Below are 17,777 nucleotides of genomic sequence, written 5' to 3'. Positions count from 1 at the left end.
TTTTGCAAACCGGCAACTCGAAGGCCCGATATGTGAAATTGGTATATGATGATTTCAGATTTGTACATTTAATTTTTAGATCTGCATTTTTTTTTCATCTATATCTCTACAATTTTTTTCAGATCTGCATAATTTTTTTCAGAAAAATTGGCCATCAGGCCTGTAGGAGAGATTTTTTGCAGGTGAAGATTGAAGCTTGTTGGTGCAAATCAGATATTTGCATCACATTTAGTAGGTCAAAAAACCCTCAAATCGGATTTTGTTTCATCCAAATTGGACATCTGAGTCAAAATCTAGAGCCATTTGATTTTTGGAGGCACGATGGCAGTGATTCAGAAAAAAAAACAGCAGAGGTGATTTTCAAACAGCGATATCTCCCTCATACGGACTCTTTTTTGCAAGCAATTTTTTTTTGTTTTGGGGTAGGATTTCGTGATCTACACATTGGTGCAGGAAGTTTGACATCTCTATTCCTGAATTTTTCTGCAACTCGCAAATTCCAAATTTTGCCACTTTAAATGCTTAGTACGGGCTCATCTGGACTCCGAATCAGGTTCCCTTTTTTTTGAAAGTGCATATTCTTTTGTCTACTTTCTAGATCTGTAATCATATTATAGGTTTTGTGGACAAAAATATTGCTTTTACAAATAGGCCTTAAATTGGCAAGTGGCTACCAAGTGCCTAAATCATATATTGGGGGGGGTTCTTTGATTCTCTGGGGGTTCATTGATTGATCTCATTGAGTCTTGTCAAATATGTTAGTCTGGTATTAGACCACAGTTGACAACAAGGAACTATCACAAATGGAGTGCTTTGATACTTGATTATCTAAGAGATCATCAAAAATTGCTTCCTTATCTCTATTCATTGCCACCACATTTTAATTGGACACATCTTGTGCACCCTCATTGCTTTTTGTATAACAGTATGAGTAGGGGATCTTTTGCTCCTCTTAGAATGGCAAGTTTTCCTTATGATATTTGGATGTGTATTTGGGAAGTATATGGAGATCCATGTGTTCCTCCATCTCTAGAGGACATTCTACATCCAGTGACTCTAGCTATGGTTTCTTCAATTCCAGATGCGATCACACCTCCAGATGCTCCTGTTGCTCCTACTGATCCTGTTTCAGCAACAAATGCTTCAGATTTAGTGTAGCAAGACCATCCATGTCTTCCTACTTAAGCTTCATGGGACGACTTCCTATCAGACATTGCAGGTCTGTTTGTGGAGTCTTACATTGAAGATGTGGGAGAAATCTTAGATGATATTTGTCTTCTCTTTGAGGTGAATTCTTCATCTATTGCCACAGCTACCAATTAATGTACTTCAACACAACAGGGTACACTTTGTCTTCCAGTTCCAGCCTCAGGTGATGACTTCTTGACTGACATTTCAGGTTTGTTCGTGGAGTCACACATAGCAGACTTGGGAGACTTCTTTGATGATATATCGCTTCTCTTTGATGAGGACGATCCTTCTACAGTTGTTGCGAGGGCTCACTCTGACCCTCATGTCTATTCTCTACATGATCAGTGTTTATAGGCTAAAGTGATTGTGGATCCTTATGTATAGCAGTTGCAAGAGGTCTCTTTATCATTTGAGGAGACAGATTGTTCTTTGAAACAAGTTCTACATCAATCCTTGCTAGATTTGCACTTCTTCTCAACAGTTTTGGAAGGAGCCACCATCAGTATCGACATAGGGACAGTTGAGCAAGTTTTAGATACACCGTTCATCATTGAGATTCTTTCCACACATAGTGGAAGCGTCTCACCAGTACCTCGGCCATTGTTTCTTCCAAAGGGGAGGAACATTATTCAGCGCTCATGGATCAGCTTCTACATTGGAGCAACAGTCACTAGTCGGCATTCTTCATTGGGGGGGGGGGGGGGGAACTACCTTGTCTCCTTCTTCTCCTTTATGGGTGGGGGGATTTTTCCTCTTAAGGGGTTTTGTCCTTCTTCCTCTTCTATTTTGTATATACTTGATGTATGTCATGATGGGGGGGCTCTTGATTACTCCATCCATCCATGTATCTTGTCTTTTTATCTCTCTTTTTGGGGGAGGGTTTTTCCCATGAAGTTTTCCCTCTTTCTCCGCTTTATGAGAGATTGCATTTCATTATGTACATAGGTACCTAACATGGCCTCGTAGCCGGGACCCATTATGCATTTCGTCTTAGCTTTCGTAAGCTTAAGGGCATTTCCCTAAGTTGCACTTAAGGGGTGGTGTTGGTGTAAATAATTATTGACTATTGTCACTTAAGTTTATTTAGGTTAATGCATTATTTTTAATATTTATTTATTAGTCACCTAGGAGAATGTGCACTCTTGTGAGTTGTCATCTTGACAATACAGGAGTTCGCACCTCTTTTATGCACATGGTGTCTACAACACAGGAGTTCGCACCTCTTTTATGCACATGGTGTCTACAACACAGGAGTTAGCGCACTAATTAAGCACATGGTGTCTAGAACATCTCCACTTGAGATACACCTTGTCATTCTTATCCTCTCATCTAGAATGGTGGATAAGACGTGTGCTTAGTTGTCATGCTTATCTTAACTCCTGGCTCTTTCTAGAGACATTCTAGGTGCTTCCTGAGAGGCCTTTATATACAGGCACTCCTAGTGTGTACAATCATCACATACAATATAGAGCAATGTATGAGGACATACTCTGATATATTGATCATACTCCTTTTTGGTCTAGAGTTATGCTTGTGTTCGAGTTCTACAATCTTGGATGAATTCGCCCTAAGACAAATTCTTACAAGTAGAAAGTTCAAAAGTAGGTCTTGAATTTTTTGTAGCCAAAGCCATAAAGAGTCTTTCCTCATCTTGTTCTTCTTTAGGTTCAAGATTAGGTGCTTCTTCTTCTTCTTCATCATTAACATCTTCAAGATATACTCTTCTTTGGGCTATTTCAGTAGCTTCAAGTGTAGCTGAAATTGTTCCAACATGTCCATTATAGCTTTGTCTGCACTTCCTTTATGTCGAACCATTTTGACAATAGTTCCTGTAAGAATAGTAACCCTTTGCAAGTTATAGGTCAAAAACCATATTTGCCACCCTACAACCAATCCAATCAGGGTTCTTCACAATTCCAGAACTTTGCAAAGAAAGAAACCTCTGCTCTAATACCTCCTAACGCAAGGCAAGAGGGTAAGAAGACCACTCCCAAGCTAGCCTTGCTAGAGTTACACACGTAAGCCAACACATTATAGGAGAAACCACAAGAAATTATATAGATTCCATTGCAAATATAATGAGACAATTTTTATTCAACATGCCAGGCATAAGGCATACTTGGTTGCATCCATATACATTCAAATTACAATTTGCAAGCTTAGAAACTCGGGCTTACAGAGCCAAAATCTTGTTATCTTGCTTCTATCTAACTTAATATTACTTAGCTTCAATTGTAGTTGCAATTTGTCTCAACATGTCCATTATAGCTTTGTCTGCACTTCCTCTACGTCGAACCATTTTGACAATAGTTCTTGCTACAATAGTAACCCTTTGCAAGTTATAGGTCAGAAACCATATTTGCCACCCTACAACAAATCCAATTAGGGTTCTTCACAATTCTAGAACTTTGCAAAGAAAGAGACCTTCACTCTGATACCTCCCGATGCAAGGCAGGAGGGTAAGAAGACCACTCCCAAGTTACCCTTGCTAGAGTTACCCATGGAAGCCAGCACAATATAGGAGAAACCACAAGAAATTATATAGATTTCATTGTAGATATAATGAGACAATTTTCATTCAACATGCCAATCGAAGGCCTACTTGTTTGCATCCATATACATTCAAATTACAATTTGCGAGCTTAGAAACTCAGGCTTACGGAGCCAAAATCTTGTTATCTTGCTTCTATCTAACTTAATTCTACTTTTCCTAATCCTAGATCCCTAATTATATAGCCATGAAGGCCACACATCGGCCAATTAGACAGATTATTACAAAATATAGGTCCAGTCCTAAAGGAGGACTCATCAACGTAACAATTAAGGAAACAAACATCCGTGGGGACAAAGATAGGTCCACACGTAATCCAAGAAGCAATCCCAAGACTGTAGAAAGCCTTGATGTCAAACAAAACCTCACTGAAGCCAAACTTGCACGTTACTTGAGTTGCTAGGAAAAAAGCATGCCTTGAACAAAGAGAAGGATAACTCCTGCAAATGATGGAATTAATTACCATGAGCTAGGTACAGGATCGACGAAAAGTCCAGAATAAGGAGCCAACTGCGAGGAAAGAGAAAACACGAACAACAAAGGCCATTTCTCAAACAATAGACAAGAACCATAAGAAATCTTTTTAGTTGATGCAAGATTGCTAGAGTACCCAAGATGCTCCTGCATCAAAATCAATTTATAACAACTTTCGTGAGAATAATGGAATCAAGAGACAACTTTCAGCTCCTAAAACACCACAATAGAATGAGATAGCAAAAAGAAGTAACATGTCAATAAGTGAAGCAGCTAGAGCAATGATGGTTCAAGGAAATGTGTCACGTATCTAATGGATAGAAGCAATTATTACAACAATATACACTATGAATAGAGATCAAATCAGACAAGGCATTGGTAAGACACCTTATGAACTTTGGTTTGGGCAATACATCTATTGTGAAGTACTTTAGAATCTTTGGCAGCAAATGTTATATCAAGAGAGAAGATGACATTGGAAAGTTTGGTCTTAGAAGTGGTGAAGGTATATTTCTTGGTTATTCATTGAAAAGAAAAACATATAGATGTTATAATAAGAGATTGAGAAAAATAGTTGAGAGAACAAATGTAAGAGTTGATGAGAAATTCAAGGTACAAGAGAGGATGCTGGATTATGATTCTGATAATGAAGCAAGTACTAGTCAAAGGCCCAACAATTAGAATGAACAAGAACTATTTTATGAGACAAATAATGATTCATAGGTACAAATTGAAGAGCTTACAGATGAACTTGAACAAGCTGCTAGAGAAGAGCAAAGGACACCATAACAAAGGATCCCTACAAGAAATCATTCTGTGTAATAGATTATTGGAAGCGCAAACAAAGGAATGATGACAAGGAACAAGGTGAATGATGAAGAACTATGTTTGATTTCACAAGTTGAACACTTGAACAAGAAGCTAGAGAAGAGCAAAGGACACCATAACAAAGGACACCTACAAGAAATAATTCTATGTAACAAATTATTGGAAGCACAACAAAGGAGTGATGACAAGGAAGAAGATAAATGAAGAACTATGTTTGATTTTACAAGTTGAACCTAAGACAATTGATGAGGCATGCAAAGATGAATATTGGATGAAGGTAATGAGAGAAGAACTTGAACAGATTGAAAAAAAATAAGATTTGGGAACCGATCCCTAAACCTAAAGATAAGAATGTTATTGACACTAAATGGGTATTCAAAAACAAGATGAGTGAACAAGGTGAAATGGTAAAAAACTAAGCATGGTTGGTATGTAGTCACAATAGGAAGGAATTGATTTTGAAGAAACTTTTGCCCCTGTTGCAAGACTTGAAGTAGTAAGAAAGTTTTTGGCTTATGCATCTAACAAGAACATCAAGGTATATCAAATGGATGCTAAGTAAATGTTTTTGAATGGCGAACTTGAGGAAGAAGTCCACATTGAACAAGTTGATAGTTTTCCCTTGACTGAAGAACAAGACATGTTTTGTAGAATAAAGAAGGCATTATATGAATTGAAATAGACTCCAAGAGGATGGTATGCGAGATTGGATAAGCACTTGATAAGCTCGGGATTCAAGATATAGTAACATATACTTAAGAAAGAATTCAAATGGTTTGTTAATTGTTGTAGTATTTGTAGATGAAATTATCTTTGGAAGCAATGATGAAGCTAGTGACAAATTCTCTAAGGAGATAAAGAATGAATTTGAGATGACTATGATTGCTGAGATGAAATATTTCTTGGGATTGCAAATAAATTAGAGTAAGGATAGAATTTTCATATCACAGACCAAGTATCTAAAGGATCTATTAACAAGATTTGGATTGGAGAACTATGAGGCAGTTGGCACACCCATGGTTACAGGTTCAAATAAGGATGAGTCTCCTAGTGCAATACAAACAAGGCACATATCAATGATAGGAGGATTGCAATATCTAACACATACAAGACCAGATATAACATATGTAGTTGGAATTGTTGCAAGATTTCAGGCGGACCCTAAAGAAACTCATTTAATAATAGTAAAAAGAATATTAAGATATTTGAAGGGTACATTAGATTATGGACTATGGTATGACAGATCAGACGATTTCACTTTATGTGCATATATAGATGTAGGTAATATGGATGATAAAAAGAGTACTTGTGGTGATGCGTTCTTCTTGGGAGGAAAATTAGATTCATGGCTAAGCAAGAAACAAGATTGCATTTCACAATCTACAACAGAAGCAGAGTATGTAGCAACAACAAACAACTGTAATTAGATATTTTGGATGAAGTAGATGTTGAAGGACACATGTATTTGAATTTCTAGAACATATTATCATTCATTGTGACAACACGAGTAGAGTAAGCGTGTCAAAGAATCCAATTTTACATTCAAAGACAAAATACTTTGCTATAAAGTATCATTTTCAAAGAGAGAAAGTTGTTGAAAAGGAAATCAAATCAGAATATGTTAGGTAAAAAGAACAAATAGCAGATATCTTTACGAAACCTTTGGCTAAGGATACTTTTGAGTACCTTAAATGCATGCTTGGGGTTAATGCCCCAACCTATTTTGGAGGAATTGACGTAAGGATTGCATCAGTCCAGTACAAAGAGAGCACTATTCATTATGGACTGGATGCTTGATGCCACTCCTATGGGGGAGTAGTAGTTGTTTGGGGTAGAGTTATTTAAGAACTCTTACGTAATGATTTTGGTATAACAATGTCTGTTGACACTTGACCTTTTTGTAGATGGTTTTGGGGATGATTACAATAATGAGAGCACTTCAAATTCTTAGATTAGCACAATGACACTTTTGTTATTGATGTGAATGGAGGAGAGTAATATGTGAAAAACTCATGTATAGATGGTATGAGTAGGGGAGAGCATTCAGTAGATAATTGATATCTATGGGGGAGTATTCAAATTGATGTTTTTGGCATTTATGGGTTTTCATCATATGTTGCCATCAATGCCAAAGGAGGAGATAATTAGCATATTATTGAGTATATCCCAAAGGAAGAGATTGTTAGCATGATTGGGAGATTGTTGAGTGGTTGGCACTTGGATTGATTGCTTATGTGTTTCATTCATGACTTGGTTTGCCATTGATGTCAACATATAAATTTTGGTATATGACAAACAACGTTGTAGTATATCGTAGAGGCAGATTTGATCAGTGAGGCCTTGCTATGGCGAGTTAAGCTATGCAGGCCTAGATTCATGTTCGTGGATGTGTTCAGATGCTACATTTGTGTTAGCTTAAGTTAATATCAAGATTGGGATGAGTTACAAATTATTTATTGAAGATTAGTTGCAGGCCCATGTGTAGGAAATAGTTTACTAGTCACTCAATTGTATCTATTAAGCGAGATGGGACGAGGTTAAGCGAGCTTAGATCATGGTTGAAGGCATATTTGTGATTCTATGTTCGTGGTAGTAGATGCCGGAGATTATTCTGTGGTGGTTGTTGAAGTGTAACGTGTGATATGTTCATTGGCAGCTGACTTTTGTATTGGAATTCATGTTGGAAGTTCTAAAATGTATTGTAGCTTGTGGAGCCTTATTGTAATATCTTATTGAGGTCCTATATTACTCTTTGTATATTGGGAAAACTCTCAAGGCTGACTCAATTAGTTTTTAGGACAAGGTATAAAGGAAAGGTTGTTTCCTTGGTTGCAAGTGTGTTGTGTGGTTATGTGGAAGTGTTTTGATGTTGAAGATGCAAATTTGATCAGATCAGAGAAGCATATGATGTTGAGATTGGATTGAGAACTTCAAAAGGAAATGTATTGACAAAGAAGTTGCTGTATTGGTCAGTTCACTACTGGGGATATGTTATCCTAGAGATATGTTTTGTGTAACAATTTTGAAGTAGTTTGGACAGTGGGTTCAATTGTCTTCCATATTGCTTCCAACAAGGCTAGAATCTTCTAACAGGGATTCAAAGTTTCCTAACAGGGACTCAAACGTACTGATTGTGTGTAATATTGGCTCCTAACAGGCAAAGAACTTCTACATTAGTACACCATTTTGTGTGTACCATCCCTATTGGGGTTTTTCCTCTGATCAAGGGTTTCCACAGCTAATAAATCATTGTCATTGTGTATGCACTATCTCTTGGCATTGTTCATATTATTGGTTATTGAAGTTGGATTAGATAAGTTTAAGCTGGATTAAGCATACAAATGGTGGAGTGTAATGTCTCGTTTTAGGACATTTATTTATTTCCCTATTTCATCCGTATGAGTTTTATAATCTTCTATCTGATGGTCCCCTTTCAATGTTATTATTCAACATGTATACATATTAATAGTAAGAGCCATGCCTCTTCATAATAATAATTATATTATATTAATAATAATTATATTATATTAATAAGCTTAGTTAATATATTATATTAATAATTATGTTATAACATATATTAATTTAATAATATATCAACTATACATTATTATAATACATTATTAATATAGTATTGTTATATTGAAATATCCTTAATCATCATAATCTCATTATATTAGATTATTATTATTTCATTGATTATATTATAATACGTTATACATAATATGATAATAATATAATATTGTATTTATAAATCTAACATGATTATAAAATATTATATGATTATAATAGTATTACTAAATATTATTTAAATATAATATCATTATTTTAATTATTAGTATTACTTAATATGTAATACCTATTTGAATTACATGTCAAAACGGGGACATCACATGGAGGGGAAGGAGGGTCATGATTTGAGTGATTTAGATGACATAAATCATATTCAGATTAGTTGCCAATAATGTAGAGCCCATATTTTCCATGGAGGGGATTGCCAAGTTTGAGTTTTGTGTTACAATTGGATTTGCAGGGACAATCCATCTGAGGTGAGCAGGGGTTTACTATATTTGTATTCGGGTTGGCTATTCTATATTTCTAATTTTCTTTCCATTTCTGTCATTGTATTTGCAGGTACAGTCCATCTCAAGTGAGCAGGGGTTTAGCATCTTTGTATTTGGGTTTGGTTTTCTATATTTTTCTAAATTTATTTCCATTTCTATCATTGTTTTGGAATGCAGCACATAAAAAAAAAAAAAATAGTCTCAGCTCATGGATATCTGCAATTGAGCACCTCCGATTTGTAATATCCCCAAATAATGAGCACGGGAATTTTGCCTGAAATTACTACTTTTTTTAATATATTAAACAAAGTAGGATTCAGGGAACTTGATTGAGTACCTGCAAACAAGATAGGAATCATTTATAATCATAATTCATAATTAGGTGTTCTTGAGTTAGAAACAAACATAAATTGAAAATGCAGATCAAATCAATAGATTATTTGAACCAGGTTCAAGATATCTCAATTATAAAAGTGGTAAGGTAGAGTGACTTGATGAGGTGTCTTAGTGGCACATTGACTAGGCCCAAGAGCAGATATATCATTCCTCTTGGTCTTGTGGCCCATACCATCCATATGAGGCGGCTTACCTAGTGTAGTGCCCTATTGCCATTACCCTCAATCTTGTTCTATCTTACCTCCAATGATTGAACATCTCCATGGTTCTATTCACCATGATAGAGATTATGAGCAACATTTACATTGGAGTGTCTTGATGATCCCATCTTCCCAAGCTGAAAGACAGTCCCCTTGTCCCTCTTTGGCCCCATGGGACTTGGTCATATACCATGGAGTGGCGTGCTCAGAAGATGACCTCATCACTGTTACCCATAGTCTACGATCCCCTCATTTGTCTGTCATCGCTGTTTATAACAGCAAGAAAATATACATGTCGTGCAAATTTTTTTATAATAAAATAATCTCTGATCGTAATGCAATATAGATGGAATCAGAATTGTACATATTTCTGTCTATGCTTCTGTAAAATAACAATCACACAATATTATGATTCAGAATTGCGTATATAATTCGATAAAGATAATCACATATAGATTTGTAATATGCTATATGTGCCATATAATATTGATACACAGATTGCAGTTCTGAGTTTATTGTGTGCTCCTCTTATTTTGTCTTGTTCTCTCCTTTTGATAGATTGTTTTGTCCAACATTTTTTGAGGCATATATTGCTTGATTTTGTTATTGATGTTTTCTTGGAATGATCTCCCTTTTATAATTACAAGTGAAAGGACCACTGCCTTTCATAAGATTTGATTCACCGATTTTCATTGTTTCCTTTGAGAATAATGTTATATTCTCCCAATTCATCTCCCATTTTGATTCCATCCCCTTCTTTTATGAAGTACTTGTCTTTTATATCTCCTTTGTGTAGGGAGTCACACCTTTTCGTTTGTTAATGCCCTTATGAAAGGGTCACACCCTTGGTTATGAAAAGATACATCTGTTTGACAACAACTGCCGCCCCTTTCACTTCCTTCTCAAATTATCTTTACTACATTTTAAACCTGCATATATCACATTTAAGATCTGCATATCTTCTTTCTGTAAATCTACGAATCTTTTTTTTCTTTCCTTCTCAAATTTTATTTCAGATCCCTCCTTACACTTCTTCTCTAGATCTCTTTTACTCCTTTTTCCCCCCATTCCATTTGATCCTTCTGCTCTCTTATATCTTCCTGTGTGAGGGGGAGGTCGCATTTTTCATCGTGTCTGCATTTTTGCAAGAGTCACTACCCTCTATAATTGCCCCTCTTTCGAAGAATCACAACCCTTCATAATAACAATCCTTTGGAAAACTCACATGCCTTTCGAAAAGCCATAACCCTTTATAATTACAACTCTTTCAAAGAGCCACAGCCCTTCATAATAACAACCCTTTGAAATAGTTACAACCCCTCATAATTGCTGCCTTTTGAAAGATCCACTTCCACAGTTTCTTCATATTAGTATCTCCTTCCATTAATCCATATTGCTCTCCTCTTCTTTTTTCTTCCTGGACACCTTCAAAATGAAGTCTCATCGCTTTTATTTCTTATTTCGAAGGAGTCGCAACGCTTGAATACATCTCTTGACTTGTCATTAAAATTAGTTATATTATATTGTATATTTATTAACTTTCCATGTTTTAGTTTTATAATTTTTATTTATTATAAAATAATATTTCATAAAGGGGAAATTACACTTTCAAACCAGGAAATGTATATTCAAGTTATAAGGTTCAATCATCTAAATTACATCAAGGTATCTTTCTTCCTTGTACAAGTTAGGTCTGTATTATAAGTTGATTGAAGAACCAATTGGTTGGTCTGGATTTTAGATTAGAGCTTCTGGAAAGAAACATAATTGATAAACAATAAGAGGAGTCGATGGAAAATTTTTGAACAGTGCAAATATACAGGGATTTATTACGCGATATCTAGTGACAGTGCAAATTTACTGGCATCTAAATAACTGATTGCAATACTTTACAACATAATTCTCACATGAAAGGTGAATTTTGCAAAACAAATTAACCATATCTTTAAAATTCTATTCTGCCTATCTCTAAAATAGGTAAATGGAAAAAATATTTGCATTCCTTAATAAGAGTATGAAAAGTCATTCACCCCAAAACATCAAAACCAGCTTACTGTTTCTCTAGCCGAGGTATGGCTGATCTCATTGAATACTTGCATTACTCACAAGCCACTGGGTACAATAGAACCAGTGCACCCAAGAAGCAGACAAAGGAAAAGGAGCGGCAACACCTTACCCAAAAAAGAGTAAAGCCAGACAATGCCAATTATGACCTCCTTTGGAGGAGAGAAACATGTCTTTGAACAAAACAAGGGCCAAAGCAGATCCTAAGGGAGGAGACAATTGCAACTCTCCTCAAACCACCTGAATACCTACAGGAAAAATCTCACAGGTGTCAGAACAAGCAAGCACACAGAACGACTTCGAATCCCCTGCAAGAACATGGCAACCCACCAAAAGCCAGGACGGGAACAAAAATCCCAAAGGCAAGGCCGTCACAGGAACTTGTGATAGAGCCACCAATTACCAAGGCAGAAGAATGGGAAAGAACCCCACACATGCACTGAACTGTCTGGAGAAGATGGAGCTCCAATGCCAACAAAACTATCATTGCCCTTACAGAAACAGCGATCTCACTGCCATTTTCCTCAGAGTTGCCAAAGTAAGGAACTCCCATCCTGCTCCACTGCCAGGACATCAAGCTTTCAAAGAGAGAGAAACCCCAAGCCTAATGCCAAAGGTGAAATGGGGAATATGCAGCCGTGCAAGAAACAAACAGAGCTGGCTCATAAGGCAAGTGGTGTTAACCTAACTCCTGCACAAAGCCACACTTCACAAAAAGACCACTAGCTGTTACTACCCCTGTGGTAACAATCAAAGGCCGAGGCAAAACGAAAGCACCCAACCCCAACCAGGCAACTGAAATCCTCAAAATTCGGTGCAGCAGGGACCAAAGAAGTCACCAACGCATTTCTAACACACATGGATCCCCCTGGATCATCATTTGCTTCCTCTTATTTCCCATCTACACTTCCAGTTTTTAAAAACCATGCTCTGTTTACCCTATTGCATGTTGAAATGAACTGTGGACTTGAATATTCATAATTATTGCTCATGAAAATTCAAGCTTGTAAGTTATTTGGTTGACATTTTATTTTTCAATAACAAAAGAATTTTGTTAAAGAAGTAAATTATCATCAAGGTGATGTTTTAGGGAATGAATGCTCCTTGTAACATTTATCTGGATTAATTTTCTTGCAGATTCTAAAGTGATACTGTTTGGGTTTCTGAGCGCTATGGAGCTAAATAATATTAATGATGCTTTTGACCGAGTTTCCAAGAAGCAGAAGATGTCATCTGCAAAGACTCGGGATGTGATTGATACAATTGGAAAAGAAGTTGAACTGGCTTTAAGAAAACTCGTAGATGGGTCTGGTGTTGATCATAAAGCAGTTATTGCTGAATTGAATGCAAAGTTGAATGAAATTGGGCCAGCAAATCAGTTGGCAGGATCACAAAAGGAACTTAATCTTGTAGTGAATAAATATGCTAAAGCTGTTGAAAAACAATTTTATGCTGACATAGGCAAGGCATACAGGGAAGTGGAATTTGATGACCATGTTATAAACATGATAATTGCATCACATTTTTACAGACGAGGGTTGTTTGAACTTGGAGACTGTTTTGTGAGGGAGGCTAATGAACCTGATGCAGCATCTTTGAAAGCTCCTTTTCTTGAACCGTATCAGATACTTGAGCAAATGAAAGCAGGAAATCTCCAGCCAGCTCTTGCATGGGCTAGTGTTCACCGTGATGAACTCCTGCAGAAAGGATCTTCTCTTGAATTTAAGCTTCATCGGTTGCGATTTGTACAAATTCTGCAAGGAGGTAGCAGAAATGATGCTTTGCAATATGCAAGGAGTTCTTTTGCACCATTTGCGTCTCAACATATGATGGAGATACAAAAGCTTATGGCTTGCCTTTTGTGGGTAGATCGGCTTGAGGTTTCTCCATATTCTGAATTGATCTCTAATTCACATTGGGATGCCCTTGCTTTAGAATTAATACAAGAATGTTGCAGTCTCTTGGGCCATTCTTATGAGAGTCCACTTGATGTAACTATCTCAGCAGGTTGTCAAGCTCTTCCCACGCTGTTGAAATTGGCTAATGTTATGGCTCCCAAAAAGCACGAGTGGCAGAATATGAAACAGCTGCCAGTTGAAATCGAATTAGATAGGGAATTTCAATTTCATTCTATATTTGCTTGTCCGGTGTCTCGGGATCAAAGTACAGATGATAATCCTCCAATGATGATGTGCTGTGGTCATGTGCTTTGCAAGCAGTCTATTGCAAAACTCTCAAAAGGAAATTCAAGAGCATTTAAGTGCCCATACTGTCCTCAAGAAATAAAAAATGCAGCAGACTGTAAACAGCTTTACTTTTGAAAAGTGTTCTTAAGCGACACTCTCTTGGGTGATGTATGTGAATGTACTTTCTTCATGAATAACAGATGAACAGGTTTGCAGGACTAATTTATTTTGTATTTCGTTGAAATTAACCATCTTTCTGGGAGGCGAGGTTAAAAAACTGGTAGATATTTCAACCCACCCAAGTCATTTTGAAATGCATGGGATCAATCTCATGAAGCGTCTTGCCGACAGGAAAATCTGTGAATATGAAACATTTGTAAGGATTGCAGGAGCATCACCAATGCTTTGTGTGACATTAATTGGGCATCATTGGAATTTGGTATTAGCACAGTCAATCTGTATCTATTTCTTATGGTAGGAAGGAAGAGCTGTCACATTCATATGTTCCTACTATTCAACCTTTTGCATTTGGAAATGCCATTGTAAATAATTTGGGTCATACCTATTGTGATTTGTTGACAATGTATTGCAGTAACTACTAAAAGATGATGTGCATTTCAACTGTTATTGCTGCCCTTATATTTCAAAAAAGAGACGACTTTGCTGCCCCTTTTTAGTTGCCTAACCCTGTTTGTTCCTTAGCATTAGCTGCTGCTTAATCGTTTCTTGTATTTGCTGAATGTGATTAAAAATTTATTTTCATTCTCCATGACATTTGTCTCCTGTGTGTTTAACACTGCTGTCCCCTTTTAGCTGTTTGTTCCTTGCATTTGCTTCTTCCTAGTGGTTTCTTGTATTCGCTAAATGTGATTAAATCTTTATTTTTGTTCTCCACGACATTTGTCTCCTGCATGTTTAACAGATATTCTAGATGAGAAGTACAATATATTCATTTGTATCCTATCTCAGTCCATAACATTTTACCGAGTTTTTTTTCATAATTCTGAACTTTTTGGCTGATTATTTGTGCTTTGTGTCTATCTCTTCAGTTATTCTGGTTGGCATTTCAAGAAACTGTGATCCGCTCAAAATGACTTTATGTACAGTATTGATAGTGATTGTGGGAAAGATACATGTTATGAATCATGAAAGTTGTATGAATGCAATGATTTAAATTTTAAACTGTATAATTAAAAAAAAATTAAGATTCATATATGGATTATTATAGCTGTCATATGTGGACTATTAATGCTTGGGATGTTTGTGATTATTTCTTTTTGAAGTTGTTACCTTGAGATTATGTTTTCATTAATCTTTAATTATTCCTTTGCACTGCGTGTTTTGTGTTCAAATATTTCTGCTAGTTGCAACTTTTAATAGCACATTACACAAATACGTACCTTCTATATTTTAGCCACTGTATTCTGCCTAGTATCTCTTCACCTTTTTAGGTTGTACAGATATTATGTATCCACTTTCATTTGTTTGGCGCATTTGCTTGAATGCAGGACAGGTGGGCATGTATACAGTGTTTGCTATTCAATGATCCACAGTATCTAGCGTTTTTGCATTTGCCCTTGACAAAACCAAGGGTTGCAATTTGTCATCGTCTATTATGAATACTACGTTAATGACATAGGGAGGGTTTAAACTTAATATTGGGTTAGTTCTTGTATTATAATGGACTAATGCCCCGCCCAGGTTCCTAGGACTAGGACAAACATGCTACAGTGGGATGTGGCTTGATTTCTTGGACGCCATTTTAGGGAATGGTAGAGGGGAGGATATTAAAGATTCATACGATAGCATTTTTAAGACTGTCAGCTTATCTTATAGATCAATATTTACCAAAAAGCTTGAGTAGAATTGTGCAATCGATGAGCCCATCTTCCTTTTCTCAAGATTGTAAGAAGTCACACAAATGACTAAGGAGCTGGCTTTGTATAAAAGATGGGAAAGAATGTTGTCTCAATAAGGCTGAAATCTTTGCCATTATATGTTCTAAACAATAATTTTGATATACTACTTTGACCAGTATATTGGGATTGAAATAGTACTTTCAGATGTACAGATGGAGGTTGAAATTTTAAGAATAGTTTATAGTTGATTTTATTTTGAAAGCCTTGTTTATTTGTCAATTGAAATGAGTGAAAATCTATTGTTCTGTTAACTAAAATTAATCATTTTGGGCTCTGAGTGGTTTGAGGTTCTATAAAAGGATAATATGATATTTTAACTTTATTTTGGAGGAATGTCGGAAGACTTCTTTTGTACATCAATGATCTTTTCGATTGCTAGTCCACCCAAGGGGTTACAAAAGCATTTGCTTTCCACTTGATCATGCACGTGTTTTCCTTTGAACACTGGTAAAGATATGGGTATGCAAGCTCATGCTAGCCAAAAAAAGGTTGCATTTTTCACTAGTAGAAAGCAAAAAAAAATGGTCCACCTTTTATTTTGAAGGAAGAATTCTAGATAAAGTAATGAATTATGAATAACTTGAGAATGTTTTAAACACTTTTATTCGAAAAATATTGTAGATGAAACATATGCAAAATATTGTAGATGAAACACGTGCAATTTCTATTGAAACCATTGCCGTGGCGAGTTGAGCAAAAGAACTTAAAATTGTATAGTGGAAAATTAACACATAAATTAAAAAAAATGACATGGTTTGTTGTCCCACAAATAATCTTTAAGCTTGAAGATAAAAAAAAATCCAAACTACGAATACCCCAACATTCTCCTTCTCTGTGTTCCCTACGTAGGAAGCGGTAGCGTGTAATTCAGGTGTATGCAATGGTGTCTTTCGCACCCTTCAAGCCTGCCATGCACAACAACAAAAGGAGGTATGTTGTTGGAATATCAAAAATGGTATGTGAAGGAAGGATCATACACAGATCCTAGCGTCAGAGATTTGGTGGATTGTGGCCAAGTGATATCATATGGATATCCTCTGATAGCTGGCTGTGGACATTTATCATACTTTTTTGTTTGGCAGTATGAAGTAATCACAATGGTCCATTGGTAGCCAGTCTATAATCATGGAGCTATTTCATCGAGCTTTGTTATTGGATCTATATGCGATGAGTGAGAGCATGCCATGCTGAAGAAGTGGGTTTGTGATGCTTTAGTTGCCGACTTCACACGAGGTTTACATATCTATCGCTTGGGACCATCTATCAACAATAGGTATAGAAAGGTGGACAATGTGAGGAGGTTGGGTGTTCTAGTGGTATTGCTTCAGGATGGATTGCAATCAAGAACAAATAAACTTTGTTAATGTAACGGACTCTCAAAAAGATGAATCGATTAATGGATGAAAAAGATATGCTAAGATTATTCATTATAAAAAGTTTCATTTAAGATATTTCATAGAGAGAATGTGAAGTACATTTGTGAAGAATTACATTTATGATGAATTAATTAAGGGATGAATACATTGTAAGATGAGGATGTAAAAGGTCACTAGTTCGAAAAATTTAAATTTTTTTTAAAAATAATATTTTTAATGCAATTTTAGGTACTTGAGTTTATTCAAAAGAAGAATGATTAGATGAGAAGAAGATTAAGACAGATAATGTCATTTGAAACAAATTTTGAAATGTAGTTCATAAAGTTGAGAGGATTTACAAAATTAGAACTTCAAAGAAAAGATGAACAAGCAGATCACAACATTCCTACCTTGAGGAGGTCAACAAGACAACAAAATCAAGCTGATATATATTCACCACCATATCTTGATCATGTATTTGCTTTGTTGAGTGTTGATAATGAACCTATATCTTTCGAGGTGGCTCTCTTTGCAGGAAAGGGAGTCTTGGAT

The 17,777-nt window shown here is 36.1% G+C and overlaps 1 protein-coding gene across 1 annotated transcript in view; it reads left to right on the top strand.

The window, feature by feature from the left end:
- The window catches only part of LOC149551608 (protein RMD5 homolog), a 45,351-nt gene extending 30,773 nt beyond the window's left edge, over window positions 1–14,578 (top strand). The window contains exon 2 of the mRNA XM_089787115.1: window positions 12,903–14,578. Within this exon, the coding sequence (XP_089643241.1) occupies window positions 12,938–14,086 (1,149 nt within the window). The 5' untranslated portion in view covers window positions 12,903–12,937 and the 3' untranslated portion in view covers window positions 14,087–14,578. The remainder of the gene's footprint in view (window positions 1–12,902) is intronic.
- Window positions 14,579–17,777: the final 3,199 nt, after the last annotated feature.

Source organism: Cupressus sempervirens, chromosome 6 (genome assembly GCF_028749045.1).
Source record: "Cupressus sempervirens isolate cs-2001-9-10 chromosome 6, ASM2874904v1, whole genome shotgun sequence".
Taxonomy (NCBI): domain Eukaryota; kingdom Viridiplantae; phylum Streptophyta; class Pinopsida; order Cupressales; family Cupressaceae; genus Cupressus; species Cupressus sempervirens.
This window is presented reverse-complemented; position numbering and strand designations above follow the sequence as displayed.